Here is a 22,746-nt window from a genome sequence, read left to right as displayed (position 1 = left end):
AAAAATAAACATTTAAAAAAACTAAAAAAAAAAAAAAAAAAAAAAAAAAAAAAAAAAAAAAGGTTACGGGGCGCCTGGGTGACTCAGTAGGTTAAGCGTCCAACTCTTGATTTTGGCTAAGGTTATGATCTCGTGGTTCATGAGATCGAGCCCTACATCAGGGTCTACACTGACAGTGCAGAGCCTGCTTGGGATTCTCTCTTTCCCTCTCCCTTTGCCCCTCCCCCACTCACCTCATTTTCTCTCTCTCTCTCTCTCTCTCTCTCTTGCTCTCTCAAGAGGTAAAATAGTCATAATACTCAAGGCACACACGTAAAGCAGGAGGTTCAGTAACACTCCAGGCCAATTAATGAAGACTCCTATCATAGCTGCCTTTCTGAACAGAGTGAAAATAAAAATTTTGAATACAGAAAATGGACAGTGGAGAAAAAAAAAAAATGACACATTCATGATACCTTGTTTAAAAGATAAAATTTGTTTTTTGAACACTATATGCACATGTATACGCATATTTACAACTTCCAAAATTTACAGGTTAGCAAGTACTTATTTCATTCTCAAAATAGTCTTTCTGGTAGATGGAGAAAATTTATTATCCCATTTTACAGATGAGGAAACTAAACCTAAATTACCTACATGATGTAAAACACACAGACAGCAAGTGGCAAAATCTGACTGAACGGAGGACTATTTATTCCAAAGAACTGAGTTCTCTCTCTCGAGTTCCTACATTTTACTTTTATATACCCCAAAAGAGAATGAGACTGTAAGTAAAATGCTAACATGGCTGTTTCCCCACCTTAGTCTAAATTTAAAATAATTACCGTGAGACAAGTTTGGACTGAGCCATGACATAAAATTTCCAGATGTTCATTATGCCCACACATCACTCTCCCTTATTGTACCTGTACACACTGGCCACTAGATGGCTACATACAGCCAAAACATTTTTGGTGCAATGAAAAGGGAAGCGGTTGACATTTCACAAGTAGAAAAAATTTTGCTCTTACCCTATAAAAAAGAACACTGAAGTCACGTATCATTTTCACAAGGTGATGGGTCTGTTCATCTGTTAACTGACAAGCCTTCAAATAGAAAAACAAGTGAGGACAGTTTCATGATTTGCTCATTACTCTACAAAAATAATACCAGTTGCCAGTTCTAAGAGAACTCTCAACAGATTTCAAATACACGCATACTTTCCAGAACTCTATTTCTCGCACATTTATTTAGTGTCAGTAACGATGGTTTTATTTTTACGTGATAGGACTACGGATTAAAAACTGCCATTCTTATTTCTAAATTTTATATCTAAATTCAAGTATTTATTGAATATCTCTTCTGTTTCAGACATCTTCAAAGTCCCAGCATTGTTTATCAGCCACCTCGAAAAGTCCTGCTGGATTTGCAAAAAGAAAACAATGAAAGAGAGAAAGAAAGAAAACAAAAGGAAAAAGAAGGAAGGGGAAGGGAGGGAAAAATCAGCACAGGAATAGATGACCATCGAGGACATTATTCGGCCTAAAAAAGATATGAATTTACATACATGCATTAATATCAGAGCACTTATTAACACATGGAAGAACTCAGAAATAGACCTTCCTGAAGAAATTTTTGTGACACAGCCTGGCATAAATCTCACTGTTATCCTTGTAGAATTATTCACCATGTGCATTTGGTTTCAATGGTGAGGCCAGGAAAAATTCTGATGACTTATCCTTGTTTATGTACGTGAATGTATACATACATCTATATACAAGAGAAACTCATTTATCAGTGACCATAAAACCTAAAATCATCTAATCGACATAAACAGTATGAAAGTATTCTGTATATTTTTCGTTTATTTAAAGCTTAAAACATATACGCTTCTACAACACACTTGTCTCTTCCCATATCTTATATAACAGATTCCCTCATACGTTGCAATGTTAAACTGTACTTTTTCAATAACCGTGCATGTGCTCTTAAGGGGCGAATAGCTGAACTTGAGAACTGCCGTTAATTTTTAAACTCCCAGACATTATGGGCAGATGATCCTTTACTAGATGAATGGCTGGCTGGATATACAAGTAAGAAGTGAATTCTTAGATTATTAGAGATAATAACAATACTCCGGGTTCTTTTTTTCAAAAACGTTTTCCATAGAGGTCTGGGTAATTTTAAAAAGCTCATTCTTATTAAAAATCTGTTTTATTAATTACTCCCATGTTACAGAAATTTAAGTAACCTGTTCCAAGAGTCAAAAAGCAGAATCTAATCTAGAAAAATCATTAACTGGTTTCTTTTAAGACTTATTTCTTACTGGACTGGATTTAATAAAAACTACGAAATAATTACACAAAAATCAAAAGGTACCTTTGGATTCATGTAGAAGATGATTTAGTTTAAAGAGACTAGCTGGATATAGGCAAAAGCCCTCAGGTAGATTTCTTCCCTAGAAACTAAAATATACATAGCCTTCTACCTGGGTCTGAGTTGTAAGCTCTCTGACCTTCTTACAACTTTGCCCTATAAATCACCATTCTCTTTCCTACAGATTTAACCTGCCCTTCTTTACCATTTTTTTTCTCATTTAAATAAGTCTGTGTCTCTTCTGTTGAAGAACAAGGAAAAAACAACCAAACCCGGTCCTTGTCCTGAAAACGCGCCCCTCCCCAGAAATCTATATTTTCCCTTCATTCCAGTATAAGCTAGTTAACAAATGCTCCAAATTTTGTTTCCATCCCCCCACTAACCTCTTACTCCTCAGCCTCTTCCTTGCTTATCCCACCAACAAAGCATTTGCTAACATCAGAACAGCTACACGCAGGAATACGTGTGTGGAGTGTGAATTGAAGCTGTGAGCTTACTTCGTTCATACCCCCCAACAGGTATTTCTTTGATGCCTTCCATGTGCTAGACGCTGCATTCTAGACGCTTGGCTACCTCAATGCGCAAAACAGACACCTTCCTCCTAAGAGACTGCATGGCCACAGGGGGCGGGGGGCAGATTTTAAGGAGTAAGTATAACAAGTAAAAGTTAGGTTGATCAAAAAGTGATCCATGGCATGAGGATAATAAAAACCAAGGCAAGTTAGGGACGATGGGGGACATGAGGTGGGGACAAAGGTATACACAGGGCAATTTTAAACAGAGTGGTCAGGGGACACCTGGGTGGCTCAGTCGCTTAAGAGTCCGACTCTTCATCTCAGCTCAGGTCACACATGATCTCACGGCTGTGGGTTCAAGCCCTGCGTCTGGCTCGTCGCTGACCGCTCGGAGCCTGCTTGGGATTCTCTGTCTCCCTTCCTGTCTGTCCCTTCCTCACCCACTCTCTCTCAAAATAAATAAATAAACTTAAAAACAATAGAGTGGTCTGTGTTGGCCTCATTAAGAAGCTGACGACAACAAACACCCTCAAAGTCTCTGTTTGGGGAGAATGTTTTACTGCAACACGGACTCAAGTGTCACACATTGGTCCCTTAACAGTATTTAAAAATACAGAAATCATTTAAAAAAAAAATACTTATATCACCTACTTTGACAGCTGGGTTGAGGCCACTGTCAAAGAGAGCTTCATTTTTGATGATGTTCCCCACCCCAGGCAATACTTTCTGGTCCATTAACACGTCACACAACATCCGTCCTTTTTGCTTTTTAACTTCACTCTCTGCTCTTGAGAAACTAAATTTAGGCGAACATACATCTAATTCTTCCATCATTCTTATTCTCTGTTGGCTTTCTGTAGAGCTTCTGTAGAAAGGAAATATAAAAGACATTCATCATAAGTCTTCACACAGTGTCATTTAAAATGATCTCGGATACACACACCTTCCGTTAATCAGGGCCTGAAGAGTTCTAGAGCCAAACAATAAAGACCCTAACAAACTAGATTATCCGACGCCTCTTCCAAAATGAGTGTTTATCAGTTATAAACCATTTTTAAAACATCTACCTGTCTCCACATTTCAAACCGCAGCTCTAACTCTGCACTTTTCCAGCTGAAGTACTTTTATTTTCTTCTCCTTTTTACCTGAATTCTACCGATGAGTCAAAGAAACAAATGAGATCTTCAGTGAGCTGGACTTCAAGGACAGGAGAAACTCCATGTTTATTTTTATACTCCAGTGGATTAATCATGATGGAGCCTTTCATTCCAAAATGAATCCTGAAACAACATCAGACCCATTTTTGAGTGGCAGAAAGTATACTGCATATCTAGTTTTTGTTCCTTCGTTTCACTTTTTGGATTATAAGAAAACAAATGATAGTCAAGACAGGCGCTTTCAGAGGGCAAACAATGTAGTTCATATTATATATTCTTCTGTTAGGGCATTGTATCCTTATAAAACTAGGTGTGACAATCAGTTTTTCAAACCACAAATAAAATAAATTCCTAGGAAAATAATAGGGCCCCACAATAAGCTCAGGAACACATACCCTGTTCTTCTTTTCTTGTCAGATGAAGTACTTTTATTCACAGAACAATCTAGCGTCTCCGCTTTCTCTCAGATTCAAAGGCTTTGGATGAGATGAGGCTAGATTTAAATTGCCTCTAGTTGTTTCTGTTTTGTTTTTTATATAAACTCTATAAAGCCACTAACGTTCAAATTCCGTATTTCTAGCCACAATGGATGGCAAGTGTTTACCGACTCCAAAATGGTATCTACGGTTTAAGACCCTGTTTTGTTCCCCCTTGCTCTGGGATGCACAATGAAGCAATTTTTTTGCAAAATCTTACGTTATCAAAAGAGAACGAGTCAAAATGCTATTGTCTTCAGTTCTTTTTAGTTTTCTTTTACCTTTATACGTATTGGGAAGAGGGGATTTATAAATATTTACGGTTAGCTTGAAAGACACAATGCAGTGACGAAAACTTCGGAACCTTTCCGGTTTTATAGGACTGATTAGCATGTCCAGTAAAAACATGCATGCACACACACATGAAAGAAAGCAAGAGAAAAAGTGGTTTTGTGAGGCCTCTGATGATGGAGATCGCAAATGATTCTCGAGATGAAATACTGTGTTCCGCCTTTCTGATCCTTCTCCTTACAGCTTTGTTGAGTTAATAAATTTGGCTCTTTTGGCAGCAAATGTTACCACACGGTGCTTCTAATTCCGAGGCACCATGTTACAGTATTGTACAAGGTTAACCAGTCTAACTTTAAAAATGTGGGTTTTAAACTCTGTGTGCCCTACTATCAATCACAAATGCATTTTACATGCCCCATAGTTCCTGACAGGAAAAATGTGTGCCTGTAAGTACTCCATAATTTAGCTTCCGGAGGTTCAACCCCAGCGAAAGGTATACAGCTGTCATGCCCAGAAGCCATCACATCTAAAATCTTTTTAGTTGCATGGCTCATAAAGTGGATTCTAAATCACCTTCTGTAATGAAACTGCATCCACATAAAATATCTCAAAGGTTAAGACCCAAACGAATTGCGGCAGTAGCCCCAATAAGAGCCCTGAATCAAATTAAGTAGGCTTCTTTTTTCTTTTTTTTTGTGGTCTTATACATCTATTCAATTTAGAAGAAAATGTGCGTACAAAAGTGTATTTCGTTTATTTTTATTTCTTTTAATTGAACACCAGAATGTTGTCACTGCTGAGTCCCAACGTACCACATTTTGTGTTAAGTACCCTTGACACTAAACGAAGAAAAACATACCAGCATCGTGAAAATTTCTGAGGCACACTAAGCATCTGTACTGTTTTTAAAATTGCCATACTGATCTTTTATAGACCAGGACATAGGCTCATTATCACATTTACATTCAAGAGTTAGATATGTTTTTTAAGACTCATTATCGTCAACCAGTTAGGAAAATTTTATTAGATCTTTGTTTCTATCTCCTGATCCTGTCAAGCTCCTTCCACCCCCAATCAGACCGGTTACCCAAGATCATTTACTCTGCGTAGTATGACTGCCTGCCAACAGGGGGCCTGAGGCCCAACTTTGAGTTCACCTCTTGTCCCTTCCTCAAGATCTCAGGCCTTGACATAGTTGATTCAGAAACGCACAACTGAGTCAAGCTGGATCCATGAGTATCCAGTATCTGGATTCATCAGCATTCTCCTGACGAATTTATGGATTCGGGATGCAGAGAGATCAGTTTCTTGTGAGTACTAGGAGATCTAATGTGGGAACGGTCTCCGGGAATATTACCCAACATGGGCAGCAGAGAAGCCAAGAGAGACCTGTCTGCAGAAAGGAAGATTGCAGCAGATGCCAGTGAGAGACAGAATCAAAAAATGCAGAGTCCTCAGAGCATGTAGTCTTTGCTTCCAGTTCTCCCTGAAACCCGACTGTCCTATCTTCAGGTACGATACTCCATATTCTTATAATAAATAATCACTGAACTCAGTGGAGTTTGGCTTCTGTCACCTGCAACCAAAGTTCTGATATAAAAGAATTATGTCCAAACTAAAAATTGAAGTGATACTGGGAAAACTCCTCTAGTTAGAAATAACTTCCTAACACAGATCAGTAAGTAATACCTGATCCTGTTTTCAACAGCAGCCACATTCCATCAGAAAGATCGAACATCCTTACACAAACATAAATAGCATCAGCGATGGTGTCAGAGGTTCATCTTAGTGACAACTGTACATTGCTAACAAGACAATTGCTTATGAAAATTAGCAAGTAGTCAGAAGTGACCTAAGGATAATAACAAGTGTAAAATAGTTGAATATAATTATTGTAAAGCTTATGGTACGGATTTAAAGAAAGAAGTTATAAAACAATCTGGACTTAACGATGCGAAAGCAGCAGCAGGGAGTTCTGAATCTGCTTAGGCCATGGAAGCTGAAAGCACATACAGCTCGTCTCCCAATAAGGAGAGAAAACTATTATTGACAAAATGCTAAGTTCTCTTGAGCCTGTCAGAGACATGGGGCTGCAGGCAGCCAGGTAAGCCAAATTCCAAAGAGTCCCGAGTCCCCCCACGTGGAAACACAGACACACAAATTACTTAACTGTAGAAATGGGTAAGAAGGAAACTGCTGAATCTAAGAACCTCTAACTCCTGAGTGTGGCTGCTGGAACAGCTGAGAATTCCTGGAGTCCCAGATACGGAGAGCACGGGCTCGTGTGTGAGGGCTGGTGTGTGAGCTCTGTCGCATGGCGTGCAGCAGTTGGCGGGAGAAAGGGGAGTCCTGGGAGGGGACTGAAGGAGGCCCCCCGGTGGCACGGCACCTGTCTGTAGCTGAGGGAGAGGTACAAACAAAAAGCCCGGGGCCCTCAGGGGTAACGGGAACCCCCCGCACCCACAGGAAGTCCTCTCCTTGGAGCTAACACAGGCAGGCTGCCACCAGGGAGGGCAGGAAGCTCTTGGCCAACGGGCTCAGGCCAAACGCACCGCGCCTGAGGACAAGCAGAGCAAAAGCCATCAGTCTTTAGGGGCGAGGCTGGGAATCAGCCTTGTCAAGGATTCCTGCAGGGATACGATGAGACATCTGTTCCCACTTAGAAGAAAGAAATGCCCTTTGACTAGAGACCACCCCCACATGGAAGTAAGAATGTGGCTGCCTTGGGGGAAGAGAGGGTCAGCAGCTCTGGGCAAAGTGCAACCCTGAGGTCCAAATGCACAGTGGCCTAGAAGAACCACTTTCCCCATCATGCACCTCTCACTGGACGACAGGCAACAGCAGTGGTGGGGGTGGGGGTGGGGAGGAGAAGCGTGTGGAGAAATCCCAACACAAATACGCAGGGTCTGTAAAAGCTGAGAGCAGGCCAGAAACACAGAGAACCAGATGCAGCCACACCAGGCCATGCTCGAGGCATAAGGCTTGAGCAGCAGCTCAAGTTTTCGATGTCACTGTCCCCAGAGCCAATGACAACACAACAGGATCCAAACCAAGCTCAACTCTTCAATCTCCCACCTGACCTGATGGAAGAGGCCTATTTTTGAGCTCAAATATTATTTACCTGTCTCTACTGTTGCTCTCAACAGGGTTATCTGGGATCCAAAAAAAATTATGGCACATAAAAATAGGAGATAAAGAACAAAAAACAAGAAAGAAAAACAAAGGGACTCAATGTCAAGAGATAAAGCAGTCAACAGAACCAGATCCAAAGATGTGCCAGATGTTGAATTATGAAGCAAGTAAATTTAAATCATTTTAACAATTAAAATTACAGTTATCAGTTGAGAATAGCAGGCCAGGTCAATCTGTTATGATAAGGTCCCTAACCTTACACAATTTTTTTTAAATTTTTTAATGTTTATTTTTGAAAGAGAGAGAGAGAGAGAGAGAGAGAGAGAGAGACAGAGAGAGAGACAGAGCATGAGTGTGGGAGGGGTAGAGAGCTCTGAGATGTCAGCACAGAGCCCAACATAGGGCTCGAACTCACGAACCACGAGCGAGATCATGACCTGAGCTGAAGTCGGACGTTCAACCGACTGAGCCACCCAGGCGCCCCCCATTCCACAGCTATTACGGTGCTGCGCATGGGTTTTTCATTAACACGTTTCTGGGCTTTTATAACCTCACACAGAGGTTTGGATAAATACTACACAATCAGAGCCAAGGCAGGCCACGCACGGGCCGTTCTCTACTGTATGACCAGGTGCAGATGCCTGTGCTTTCTGCTCATGATAGATTTCCATACGCTTTCAAAAGGGATATAAAAAAGCACCAGTAGGGGCATCTAGGTGGCTCAGTCGGTTGAGCGACTTTGGCTCAGGTCATGATCTCGCAATGTGTGGGTTTGAGCCCCACATCGGGCTCTGTGCTGACAGCTCAGAGCCTGGAGCCTGCTTCAGATTCTGTGTCTCCCTCTCTCTCTGACCCTCCCCTGCTCGTGCTCCGTCTCTTTCTCTCTCAAAAATAAACAAACATTAAAATATTTTTAAAAAAATGAATAAATGTTGAAAAATTAAAAAAAAAAAAAAAAAAAAAAAGCATCAGTAACCAAGATCTAGCAAATCCACATCTTGGAATTTATCCTAAGGAAACATCACAATGGTAAAAGATATATGCTCAAGGATGCTCACTACAGAGTTATTTATTAGAGTGAAAAATGGGGTGAAATGCTAATCAGCAGCGATATATAAACGATCTAGTGGAATACTATGCAAAATAATAAGGCACACGTATATTTTGACACCAATATGCATACTGTGTAAAACAAAAGCCTCATATAATTAAAATTCCCATTTACATAAAGATTGTAATACACAATATCATATGATCCATGCACATGTGATATAAATTGTGTATGAATATATGGTATATATACAACTTGTATTTTATCTATGATGTGTACAAACATTGTTAAGAGTGCCCTTTTTTGGTGATTGTAATTATGGGTGGTATTTACTTTTGCCGTTAGACTTTTTGGAACTCTCTTAATGTTTTATAATTGACTTATGCATTACTTTTAAAATAAGGAAAAAAATTGCAGTAAGATGGTGTGTATTATTAAGTAAAACAGGAAAAGGCAGGCAGGACTGGTAATCATGCAGGCCATCAGGTGCAGGAGGAAAAGGGAGCGAAAGAGGTGAAGATTTCCAGATTTTCTCCAGTTACGCCTGACAGGACCATCACAACCGAAATAGAAAATAAAAATGTCAACAATTTACCATCTCAAGAACTAAAGATGTTTAATTTTCTGCCCACAGATTACTTTTAATGGTGAGTGTTCTTATTTTCTCTTCCTTTCTTTCCTCCTTCCTTCCTTCTTTCTTTCCTTCATTTAAATCGGAGGTACAACTGACAGAGAGCATTATATTAGTTCCACTTGTACAACAGAATGACTCAGTATTTGTATACATTGCAAAACGATCACAGTGAGTCTAGTTAACATAGGTCACCAAACGTAGTTAAGAAAATGTTTTTCCTGTGATGAGAACTTTTAAGATCTACTCTCTTAGCAACTTTCAAACATGCAATACAGTGTTATTAAATGCTGTGGTCTCCATGCTGTATGTTATATCGCAGGATGTATTTAGAGAAAATACACGGTAAACTGGAAGTCTGTACCTTTGGATAATGGTCAGTTTCTTAACTTGCAGGTAACAGAAACCCAAGTGAAACAGGTTTAGGCACTAAGGAATACTGAGCTCACGGAATCAGAGGGGAAGTCTGAAGAATCAAGCACAGGAAAGGCAGGAAAGCAGCCGGATCTCAGGAACGGATGGAAGGAGGGGCTAAAGCCTTTGTGCAGGCTGGTTTTATCCTGCACCACCTCACAAGCCCGGGAACATGGCCACCGACAAGTCCTGAGGCCTCATATCCCAGCTTGCCTACATCACAGAGCCTTCAGATGAGAAAGTCTCACAGAAGAACCCACACTGACCCAACCCACTGTGTGAGAGAGAAGGTTCAGTAACACTGTGTCAGAATCAACAGGAACTCTGAAGTTAGTGTGGCCAGACCACCAGTTTCCAGAAGAAGTGCTATCCTTAAGAGACAATTCAGCAAGTGAGGCAGACACATCGTAGGAGTGACTCCTCTTCAAGTACATGATTTCATTTAGAATCTCTCCCCACGCTTCGGTTTTTCTAACATGTTAAGTGACAGATCGCAAGAACCACGTCTAAGCTATAAAACCCTTTTGTGAGCAGCATAGAACAGATTCCTTAAAGGCTGTTTAGCAAACATGTTGTCTCATGCAAATCTGTTTAGAGGGTGGTATCACTTAAACTCCAATAAATTACAAAATCGATAATGTATAAAGGTTCTCTAAAATGGCAAAGCCTCCGAAACATTTCAGATAAGTTTCCGAATACGATACAAGCCACCGGAGTCCTGTAAGTCACAAGTTGGAAATAGCGAAGTGCTTTGGAAAGAGAGATTCATTAAAAAAATATCTTTTGAATGTTGGTCCAAGATGTAACAGCTGGGTTCAGTTTGATGGACAATGGCAGCTTGGAGGGTGTGTGTGTCTGTGTGAACACACTCACAGATGTGTGCCACACAGTACCGTGTGCTGGTGCATGCACCCACAGTTAAGGCAGGTGATACTTGGAAGCGAGACTGCCAACGTATACATGTATTCCTGCTTGCTCTTTACGGCTCAGCTTCCTCTAGTGAGTATTTGCCATGTGTATAGCCAAAAACTTAAAATGATTTTTGTTTTCTTATAGGTGACAAGCTTCTTTTTTTTTTTTAATTTTTTTTTTCAACGTTTTTTATTTATTTTTGGGACAGAGAGAGACAGAGCATGAACGGGGGAGGGGCAGAGAGAGAGGGAGACACAGAATCGGAAACAGGCTCCAGGCTCCGAGCCATCAGCCCAGAGCCTGACGCGGGGCTCGAACTCACGGACCGCGAGATCGTGACCCGGCTGAAGTCGGACGCTTAACCGACTGCGCCACCCAGGCGCCCCGACAAGCTTCTTTAAAGTGTTCAGAAGGAGTGCAGGTTATTAGTCACACAGGACGCCACAACTGGGCTCCAAAAATAAACGCGTAGCAAATAAGTTCAGTCTTCTACGGCACTCGCAGGAACGCTTGAGCACTTTGATACGTCTTTTAGTAACAAATACTCACTCTAATTTGTATCCCTCTGAAATGTGGATGTTTGCAAGGCAGATCCTCTTACAGAGCAGGCAGCCGGGCCACATTCTACTTCCATTACGCGTGAATACCAGGAAGATTCATGGCCTGCCCTGTAAGATGTATTAAAGTCCAGGGCACTTTTAACTGTAAAAAGCTGCGCATTAAGGGATAAATGGAAGCGATCACTAAGTGGGTTTCCTGCTACATGCTCTCTAAGATGCAGAGCAGCCCGGTGGGTAGCAAAACGAGGTCAGAAATGAACACTACATTTCCATCTCGCGCCCACAGACTCGCAACCTCACGCAGCGATCACATGTCTTTGACAGTCACCCATTCTAAGAAGCGCAGGTTGGGAGTGTATATATACATATGTGTGTGTGTATTTTTAACTTATATTAAATTGCGAAGGGGGATACAGTTGATTTTAGGTTACTCGGCTCGTATTCAAATAGCTGATCTGCCACTGACCTTGAATTATTGTATCAAATAGTCGTTAGGACTGTAGGAAATTGAAAGGAAGCCAGACACTGCACTTTTCTCCATCCATACGTGGAGACACGTAGTCCCCAGGGATGGTACCAGTTCAGTTCGTTTAAAGAGGTGATTGCCCTTGTTTAGAACTTCAGGGAACACTTACTGACAGCCGAGCACTGAGAAATGATTCCCCCTTTCTCAGTCTGCTGGAGAATGCCTGATAAAAACGTCCCTCTCATCCTACAGAAATAAATCTGCACCTAACACCAGAGAATCAATAACATATCAGTGTTTTCAACTACCTTACGTGGGCTCCACTGTGTCCCGCTCAGTTCAGAGCCAAGAGTTTTCAATCACATCCATCTACCAAAACGATAATGCAGCCTTCCGTGGGTCATTACTGCGTGAACCAGTAAGCATATGCTGATGCAATCATTTCCAGACTGAGACAAAACCATGAAGTGATACTTGTCCAAGGACAGCAGCTGCTGACAACAAAGAGAGCCCATTTCAAAGGAAAAGCAATGTCATCAACTCCGAAGTTCTCTAAACGTGTGGGAGACAAGGTGCAGTAAATAACCATCATCCAGTCATATTATCTCCTCGTGACCATCAGTCGCCTTCAGTTAGAACCACGAGGTCTCTAGGAACAGGACTCTTCTGTTAAGGTGAAATCGCTCAGTATCTCAAAGACACGTTGAAAGAGATTCAAGGAGGCATTCTTTACAGTTTGCGATACCTTAGGCTAAACTCTGAGAAGACAAAGATACAAATCCACAGGCCTCTCTCATTTTCCTGCAAACGTTAAACAGGGGATCACGCTCTGGCAGGTACAAACACTGTGACATTTTTGTAGTTAAGTCAACCAAGGTAGCAGACTGCTCGTCGTTCATTGCCAACACATTAGCAATGACTTTGCAAAAGCGCTGTGAAAGAATGGAGAATCTGTGACTTCTGTGCATAGTTTTGGAATTCTATAAGTAAGTTTCTGATTGCATACAAGGCTTCAGAAAAAGAAGGGAGATGGAAAAATATAAAAATCTACAGACAGGCTTAAACCAAACTGGGAGCTGTTAGAAATGCAGAGAAACTGCTGTCACTGATACGATAAATGCCTGGTGAAAACACGAGGGGAGAAGAGCCGTGTGGGGAATCTGCAAAGAGCAGAGCCCCGCTGCGCTCCTCCAACGTCTCCCAGAAGCCCGTCCAGCCTATCGGTTTTTCTTAAAAGAAATAAATTGACTAGCCTTCCAAGTGACGATGACATCACAATTTATTCTGCTGCTGCTTATGCCTTTCCATGATAGAATCTCAACCTCTTATATGAGAGCCCTCTTAAAAATGGAGTACTTTCTACATGATTAAATGTGACACCCGGTGAACTACAAGAAAAGCCTCCTACACATCTGTAAACGGAGAGAGATAAGATGCATTGTACAGGTTTATCTTACCGTAAAGCTTTTGGTCCAAAGTACATAAAGAGCTCTTTCCCCAAAGTTTGTACACCACTGTAAACGTGTCCATTAAACAGTCTCGAGAAGTTCTGGCTGGAATCTTTATTATTGTTCAGCGCAGCAGCCTGGTAGAGAATACATACACACATGTAAACACACATACAAACTCTAAACAAAATTACAATTCCATTCTTCATTGTACTTATAATACTTCCTATCCAGGTGCATCCCAATGAAAAGAATAATCTCCAGCAAGTCAAGCAATGTAATCAGCTGTTTACATACATCTTGTCAAATTACTAGGTAGTCATTTAAAAGAGGGAGGCCTAAATAAATAAATAAATAAACAAATAAATAAATGGAAAAGAAAGTAATTGGCTCACAATCAAAATGAGTTTCTTCCAGGACCATATGGCTCTGTGAAAAGAAAGCACAGAAAAATGATGGGAGGGTTTTAAAACTAAAAATAGGATAGAGCCTTCCATTGACCAGAAGCCTAGTCAATGTCCCAGAAGAGCATTCCGATCGAAACAGCTAAAAATAGTGGATAAAATATGAAAACAAAGTATTTTTACCTGTCATGATGAACTCAGAAGGCAGGAAGGCACAATAAGAGGTTGCAAAGCAAGAAGAAGTGGGAGGGACCCCCAAAGACAAGAAGCTGTTGGCAGCAGGCTTTTATCAGAAGGGCACTGCTGGGCTCCAAGGACTGAGAGTGGCCATTTCCTTGGTCTTGTCTGGGGTAGGGCATCAGTGGTGATGCCTGGGGCTCCCCCAAGAAAGGGATCTAATGCAAGACCTGCTCTTCTCTTCCTCCCCAACCACAATGTTAACAATAAAGGAAAAAGAAACCCACTTCCTCCCATCACGGTGTAAAACCAAACAATCTATTATTAGGATCACAATCCATCACTGGGAAGGATGCAGGAAGTTATAAACAAAGTATCAGCCCTTCTGTGCAGAAGGGACAGGAATGCAACTGTTTAGACATCAGTAAGGCTCTTTTTCTCCGGGGGCAGTAGGTATCCTGGTATGGTTCGTATCCTTACTCTTCCTTCTTGAGATATGCTTTGGAAGTTATCATTTAAATTTGCCCTCAAAATATAGTAAAAAAATTAAAACTAAGGTCTAACTATAACATACCATAAGTACATATAATTATATTTACACATTAACCCTTAATCTCATATCTCCACACACTTCTTTCTTTCCTTTTTCTCAAAAGGACCTCAGCATTCTCAGAAGGTCCAGGGTAAAATCTTGGTTGGGGGTGACGTAGTGGTGGTGGGGGTGACGTAGTGGTGGTGGGGGTGACAGGGAGATAATTACAAAACAACTTTAGATAGAGTCGAGGAGCAAATCCCAACTTGCCCTCCACTTATGGTTGAAGGATACTGTTCAGTGATTCTCAAACTTGTGGTTTACAGACATCTGTCATTCTAAATATTTAAGATGATATGTCCATTCTATTCTTTAGTTCATGAAATTAGCCCTTGTGAAAAAAGACACATAGTATTTAGTTCAAAGGAACAGAGGGATAATGGATTTACAAATAAATAAAAATAAAAAAGATTGAAAACATCTAGGGACTGAGTTTTGTCCCCTCCAATGACGCTCTAACCTCCAGTTAGAGCGTTTGACTGCGTTTGACAAGAGGGCCTTTATGAGGTGCTTAAGGTTTAATGAAGTCATAAGGGTGAGGGCCCTGATCCAGCAGGATTAGGATCCTTACAAGGAGAGAGAGCGGAGTTTGCTCTCAGTCCCCTGTGCTCAGAGGAGACACCACGTGAAAAGGAAGCCGGGAAGACAGCTTGCACCAGAAACCCAACTGGCCTGAACCTTGCTTGAGCTTGGACTTCTGGCCTCCAGAACTGTAAGAAAATAAATGTCCGCAAGCCTCCCGGTCTATGGCATTCGTCATGGTGGCCCAAGCCGACTGGGGCAGGAGCAGACACCGCCCTCCCACCCAGGCCACGTTCAGTGATCATGGCGACAGCGGGCTGCAGATCCCCCCAGCTGCCTGAAGCTCGGGGAACGGGCTTCACATCCCTCCTTCACGCAGTAAGAACGGGGGGTCATCACAGGCTCAGAGCAACCAACCAACAGATGCACAGGGGGTAATTACAAGTGGCAGCCTTCCAGTTCTGCCCAAACCACCAAAGAACCGGTGGGAGGTGGGGCATCCGGGTGGCCCAGTGGGTTAAGCGTCTGACTGCGGCTCAGGTCATGATCTCAAGGTTCAAGAGTTCGAGCCCCGAGTCGGGCTCTGAGCTGACAGCGCGGAGCCCGGAGCCTGCGTCTCCCTCTCTCTCTCCCTCTGTCTCTGTCTCTCTCTCTCAAAAGTAATAACAAAAAATAAGCATCAAAAAAAAAGTTTAAAAAAAAAAAAGAACCCGTGGGAGGTTCTAGCTACGGAGGCACATGTCACATCCTCAGAACATCTGCCTCTCAGTCCTCTTCTCCTTCTTGGTTGAACCCCGGGGCCCAGGTGATGACCAAGCCCTGTCGCGGCAGGCTTGCGTTCTCGGTGGGAGAAAAATACACTTGCGCGTCTGCCTCGTTTTCGTAAGTGAACCTGTTACAGCCACGAACTGAGAAGGCACGGGAGTCTGCCTAAGAGAAGACTTGCCCTCCTCACATCTACCTGCTTGGAGCCAGGTGCCGACTAAGACAGTCTGTCTCAGTGCAGGTTCCCAAGACAAGCAATCAGGAGGTAAAAAGCACTTCTAAACCAGCCAGGACACCTCTGACATGACGATACACGGAGTAGATACAGATCTGTTAGGGGTGGCCTTTGCCTCAACGTAGATTAGGTTTTACACATTTTTGGATCTTAGATTGAAGGTCCTGGAGACATTTAAAAAACCTTCATTTCTAAACTCATGTTTTCCCCACCACCTCCCATGTCAACAATCCCTTATTCTCGCCCAATACCCGTTACGAGCAAGCGGTTTCAGCCATGCCCTCTGAAGTCCTCTGGCTTCCCTTAAGCTTCCGGCAAAGGCTGGCTGACCAACGTGAGCCCATTTCACACACACACAGCCCTAGACACCACAGGGGTTTTCCAGGCCTCTTGGCCAAGAGGGAATCGGTGACCACTGCCACCACAGTGCTTTAATCTCCTTGAACCCTGCAAGTTTTACAAGCGCGTCTCTAACTCACCCTCTCTCCAGTGTGTTGGGAAGGCAATGGTCTGTCCTACCCCCACCCCCCTGGGCTGCGTAAGAATGGCCCGCGGGCCTGGAACGTTTCCTGTCTAGAGACAGACAGCCCGCACAGCCTGTGCTCCCCTTGTTGCCTCGGGGGGCAGTATCCTTCCCTCTTCCAGGCCTGATGTACAGGCCTGTGTGCATCAATGGCTCTCGGGCACGACCCCAGCGGTCTGCATTGCACCCCCGAGGGGGACGGAGAGGTGTCCTTCCGCCTCAGCACAAAGTGGGGTGCGCGCACAGGCACAGTGTGCGTGTCAACTGCACAGAGGACCCACTGGCCATGGGGACCCAGGCACTGCAAGGGACTGATCCTGTCTGGCCTCAGGCTCTGAGCACATACCGTACCACCTGACCCTGGTGTACAAGGTGTCTTTTCTCTCAGCAACTTGGAATCAGGCACCGGTAACTTCCAGTGGCACTTAACCTCGGTCACGCTCCTGGGAATACAATCTATCCTGCGGCACAGACTGATGCCCTAGTGAACAGTGAAACACGGTAGCTCACTGGCCAGCGGAAGATTTTCCTGCTCACTTGCACATCACTGTTTCACACTGTGCTGCCCAGAAGCTAATTTTGCCCCGTTTTGCTGCCCCACCCGCAACGGGAAACCCCATGACTGAGCTCGTCCACCACTTCCCCGTGCCCTGCCCAGACCTCCTTTCCTCTACTTAATCCCAACGTTACCAGGTTTTATGATGGCTCCTGGCAAAAGGACAGACACGGTAACCTTGCAACAGACAGGTTGTCCCAACACCTAATAAACAGTAAATGAGTCCCAACTGTCTCGTGTGAAGTCTGCTCACGTCGCTAAATGAACGGCTTCAACAAGAACTTACTCCATTCAGGTTAACGCGCTCAAAGACAACTGCTACCACAGGTCAGCTATTCACTTGACTGCGTCTTCAATTTGACAGCCTCTGGCAACAACAAAGGTGGCACGTGACATTGGAAAGACGTCCCTCGCCACCGAAAATGCGCCCCCCGTGGCTGCTCATAGGATTCATTCGCTGTAGAAAAGCTACCTGACCCTCCACCATGTATTACACACCTTGTTCTAGATCCTGAGGAAGCATCGGTGAAAAACAAAAACAAAAAAAACAAACAAACACAAAAATTAAAAACCTCCTGCCTTCCCGGAGTTTATAGTCTTCTGGGCAGGAAGAGTGAGCAATGAATATAATGACAGTGCATTCGAACATTTGGAAAAGAAATCGAGATGGGAGAGATCAAGACTAGGGGAACGTGTCACAGGTTGCAATGCTAGATGAGGCAGTCATAATCTCATGAAGAAAATGGCATCTGAACAGGTCTGAAAGGGGTTTCGAGTGAGTCATGATCTGGACATAGGGAACGGTGATGCAAAGGTCCTGCGGCAAGGTGTTTCTGATGTACGAGGGACAGTGAGCAGGCCAGGATGGCTGGCGCACAGAAAACAGAGGAAGGTGTAGACAGACGAAGTCTGACACTGTGAGAATCAGACCATGTGGCCCACAGGGTCCATTCTACGGTCTGGCGGTTTCTCTGACAAAAATGAGAGAGAAGAAAAATATGATCTAACATTACTTTTTAAAATGCTCCCTCTGGGGGCACCTGGGTGGCTTAGGCGGTTAAGGGTCTGACTCTTGATTTTGGCTCGAGTTACGATCTCACGCTTCGTGAGATCAAGCCCCGTGTCGGGCTCTATGTTGACAGCACGGAGCCTGCTTGGGATTCTCTCTCTCCCTACCCCTCCCCTACTCACTCCCTCAATCTCAAAATAAATAAATAAATACTAAAAAAAAAAAAGTTCTCTCTGGGTGCTGGGCGGGATCTCTGGCTAAGGGGATCAGGGTAGAAGCTGGAAAAGATCTCAGAAGAACAGTTGCAACGATCCGGACAAGAGACGAAGGAAATCTGGGCAATGTCATAGCAGCAGAGGTGCTGCAAAGCGGCCAGAGTTTTGGATGTGTTTTTGGATGTATTTTGAAGGTGGAAGGGAGACGATTTGCTGGTACATTGAACAGGGGAGAGTTTGGGCCTGGCCTGTTGGAAAGACAGCAGAGCTATCAACTGAGATGAAGATTTGGGCAGAAGGGGAGGGCAGAGGCAGGTGAGGGTCAGGCTTTGGTAAGTTAAGGTGAGATGTCGAGCAGGCAGTCGGGTATGAGTCTGGAGGTCAGGGAAGAGGTCGAGGCTACAGATGTAAATCTGTTCAGTCGTCAGCGCTGTAGCGGCTTCTCAAGCTTTGAGACTGGATGAAATCAGCAAGAGAAGGAGTCCGGCTCAAGAAGAGAAGGGGCCCAAGAGCTGAGGGCTAGGGCACGCCAATGTCACGGTGGTGGGGAGAGGAGGAGGGGCCAAGAACGGCACAGGAGAGAAGATGGCCAGCAAGGCAGGAACAAAAGCAAGCCAGGGTGGTGTCCCAGAAGCCACGGATGAAACACCGCAAAGAAGACACGTGCCCGGGACGGCCAACACATCAAGCAGGATGGAGACTGCGACCCGACCACCGGATTTAGCAATACGGAAGTGGTCTGTGACAAGGGTTTTGGAGAAGTGACAGGAAGCAAACGCCTGGCTGAAGTGGGTTTAAGAGGCTACGAGCAGAGGCATCAGAGGCGGCGAGATAGCGTGAACACAGGACGCCGTAAAGGGCAAACAGAAACGCGGTGATGGCTGAGGGCAAGCAGAGGCGAGAGGGTTTGTTTGCTTGCAGACGGGCCGTCTCAGCGGAGCGGAACGCAGTGACACGGGGGACAGGATGCCTGGAGCAATGTCTCCATCGGGAAGGAGGGACACTCTGGGTGCATGGCACCTGGTGGTCTTGACAGGAACAAGGACAGCCCATCCACAGCATCAGGAAGGAAGGCATATTACACAGGTCCAGGAGCTGGCAAGGGGCCGTGGTTGCACACATTCTCTCGTGGTGATGAATTTTCTCAGTAGGATGGGAATCAAGGTACCAGCTAAGAGACAGGTAGGCCCCAAGGCCCTTGTTCCTCTACAGTCATACGTAGCACCTAATAGTAAGACTCAATTTTGCCAGATTCTGACATTATGTCTCCAGCGTCATCATTCACAGGGAGAAGCCAATGGCTTCACACAAATGGTGCTGCTCATTTCACCCTGGAGACAGCCATGAAAAAATGTCATTCACACCTCACTGTCAGGACCACATTAGGTATCCTTCATTACTGACATCAACCTAAAGCTCATCGGTTGATGGTGTTAATATTAAAAGTAAGTACCTATTTGTATTTGTCTACATAATCTTGCACTTACCAAGATCATAATTTTCCCCGATTTTTATTTTACTCTGTGCGTTCTGAAAACCTAGATTATTCTCTAGGAAGCTTCCCACTCCCTAAGGACTACTGCTCACTGTTCAATGACTAGACGGGACCATCCATAGCTGCCCCATTATCAAAACACCTACATCTAATTCAGCAGTAATACATCACTGGGCTTTGTTGTAGCTAAACACTTAAGCACAATTCTTATGAAATTTGTGCCACTCATTCTTCTTCAACCACTCCATAACATGTATTTCAGCAGAAACCAACTGAAAGAAACAATAAAAATCTGATTAAAAAATAATAAATAAGGGTTTCTAATAAAAAACCTCTACCTTTTTTTATCCAAATAGTCAAATGCCCCAGAGCTCCTAATAATGTCTATTAAGAAGAAATTCAAGCCCAGTTTATCCTGATTTCTAGCCCAATTCCCCACCCGCCTCCCTGCCAGGGAACATCTAACTATGTGCTAATGGGGTCTGTAAGGTCCTGTCTCTGGACTGCACAGAGCCTGCCTGCACTGTGGGAAGTTGAGTTCCATATACAGCTTAGGGAGAGCAGAGCCGAAACATCCTCTATAACCAGTGTTAAAGGGTAGGTTAAAAAAAAAAGTTTTTACTGCCAGGATTAATTCCTCAAGGCACCAGAGACTGTCCTGGTGCAGACATCTATATGCTCCTCAAATTACTGTCAACTATCAGAGATTTTAGAACACCTAATAGATCCAACCATGGGAAAATTGGTTATTTAGCAAAATAAAGTCTCAGCGGACGGCCCTCCAAAATTTTACAGATATTAGACCACTTATTTAATAGACAAAGGGGAGTACATGCCCTTGTAAATAAATTCTGTTGTGCATAGGAGGATGAATCCAAAAATATAAAGGCCAATATACTTAAAATGCACGAGACCATTAAATCTCTTTGCACAGCTGTCAGTGGAAAGTGAAGTATGTCGTTCTGGCTGAAAGAGCCTCAAAGACAACCACAAACCAAATCCTTAAAGGTGTAACCCAGGGCTCATTTTACTGATGTTTTGTCCTGTTCTCCATGATTAAAAATAACACACAACATGACAGCGAGAAAAGAAATGTTCTAACAGTTATGATACTAAAGTCTCTACAAACACTGAAAGAAGATGGTTACGGCCTGACGATGGGGAGCAGCACAACACAGATGTCAGCAGAAGGGCAAGCGGAGGAATGATGGCAGGTAGGGAAACAGTCGCCGTGGAAACAGATCTGCAACTGTCAAATGACTTCGGTTCAGCACAAACTCTTCCAGCTACAGATGCCGTGTGACCTTGGCTTGAATACATTCCAGAATCCGTTTTTTAATACTTGATGAGGTGCTTGGGAGTTAAAATGAAATGTGAGCGTAACTTCTTCCTTGCTCACATACACAGATTGCATTTCTCTCTGGTACGAGAATTTTCCCACCTGGGAAGCAGAATAATCTTGAGGCTTCTACCTGCCAAACCCGGCAACCACTATCATGCTACTTACGATGCACAAGGATTATTTGTCTGTGATTTGCATTTCTCCATTGTTTGTGTCTAGGCTCCTTGGGGACAGAGACTATAGCGTTTAACTAATATTCGTGAGCCCATCACACGCTGCCTGGAGTTAAGTAAACATCTGGGGGATCCATCAGATCCCTCCTCCTAAAACTAAGTGTGGCTTTAAACCACAGGCTTGCCCCAATCACCGTGTGGTACACCTAAAACTAATGTAACATTGTGCATCAACTACGCTTCAATGATTAAAAAAAAAAAACACAGGCTCACTGTCTCCCCACCTACCATCGCCACCCTTGCTTAACCTTTCCCAAGATTTCTTGGCAAAAACTTCCACTCTACCACTGAACATGATGAACACTCCAGTCTCTTGTTTTCTAATTTTCTGCAATGGAGTGAGGTTTAAATATTTGAGAACCAAATTCTCGTAAGGAACCAGATGGGAGTAAAGTACTAATGTTTACCAGAACTTGCCATAAAGTAAGAAGAACTTTATGGGAAGGTTTAGGAATTCTGTTTAGTAATTCTTTATGGGGAGGGATTTAGGAAGGGACTGATGTATTTTCAGCAACCAGTCCTAGCACACCCTAGCTTTTATTGGAGATGTTTACTCAGCATTTCAATGGTTGCTTTAAAAACACCCATTCTAATACTTCATTTGGGTTTTGAGGGAAATGATAAAGATCTTTTAGTTCAGTCGTCCATCATGTGGGCATTGGACCCAAGTTAACTGTTTCCTGGTACACTATCATTTATAAAATAATCAGCTTTGGATAATATACTTGGGACATAATAAAATTTTCCACTTGTGACTGACCATCTCAAGCACCTGCATATGTTTTTAACTGTTTTTGTTTTTTCTAATTCCATTTTAAGAGGTAATTCTGGTATACCAGTGATAGTTTGTGAAACTTATTCTGAAATCTATTGTATATGAACTGGCCAAAGCTTTTGCAATAAATTTAAGATTTGCAAGATATCCACTCATCCTACTGTAGAATGTGGGGTTATCACCTCTTTGTACAAGCTCCAGCTGGCCAGACAAATTCAAAAATTAATTTCCACAAGCCTATTACCTCTGCTATAACCATACACAATTGCCCAATGTATGTTTGACTTTCTCACATTGACCCTTACAATCCTGTTACTGTGTTATTTGAACATTTTATCCTTTTTCTCCCCCTGAAATAGAGATGAAATTCTCCTTTGCCACAATTTTAAGTATGATTGAGAAGGGTTCACCTTCTCACTTTCAAGTGGCTTAATAATATGAAATCATCAAAACAACATACATCTTCAGAGACAGCACATGATTTATTGTGCTGAT

General features: G+C 43.1%; 1 protein-coding gene across 4 annotated transcripts in view; it reads right to left on the bottom strand.

Annotated features, from left to right (window-relative positions):
* Positions 1-22,746, bottom strand: part of NEIL3 (nei like DNA glycosylase 3) — a 58,382-nt gene that overhangs the window by 22,599 nt on the left and 13,037 nt on the right. For 2 of the 4 annotated variants that reach the window (XM_058719928.1, XM_058719930.1), the window contains exons 2-5: positions 13,418-13,545; positions 4,016-4,150; positions 3,522-3,735; positions 1,011-1,085 (exon numbers count right to left, since the gene is read on the bottom strand). In XM_058719928.1, coding sequence (XP_058575911.1) covers positions 1,011-1,085; positions 3,522-3,735; positions 4,016-4,150; positions 13,418-13,545 — 552 coding nt within the window. Of the gene's footprint in view, positions 1-1,010; positions 1,086-3,521; positions 3,736-4,015; positions 4,151-12,268; positions 13,132-13,417; positions 13,546-13,995; positions 14,278-22,746 lie in introns of those variants that run through there. The other 2 variants (XM_058719929.1, XM_058719932.1) reach the window with 2 other exon arrangements.

This window comes from Neofelis nebulosa, chromosome 3 (assembly GCF_028018385.1).
Source record: "Neofelis nebulosa isolate mNeoNeb1 chromosome 3, mNeoNeb1.pri, whole genome shotgun sequence".
Taxonomy (NCBI): Eukaryota; Metazoa; Chordata; class Mammalia; order Carnivora; family Felidae; genus Neofelis; species Neofelis nebulosa.
Note: the sequence above shows the minus strand (reverse complement) of the source record. Positions and strands in the feature narration are given on the sequence as shown.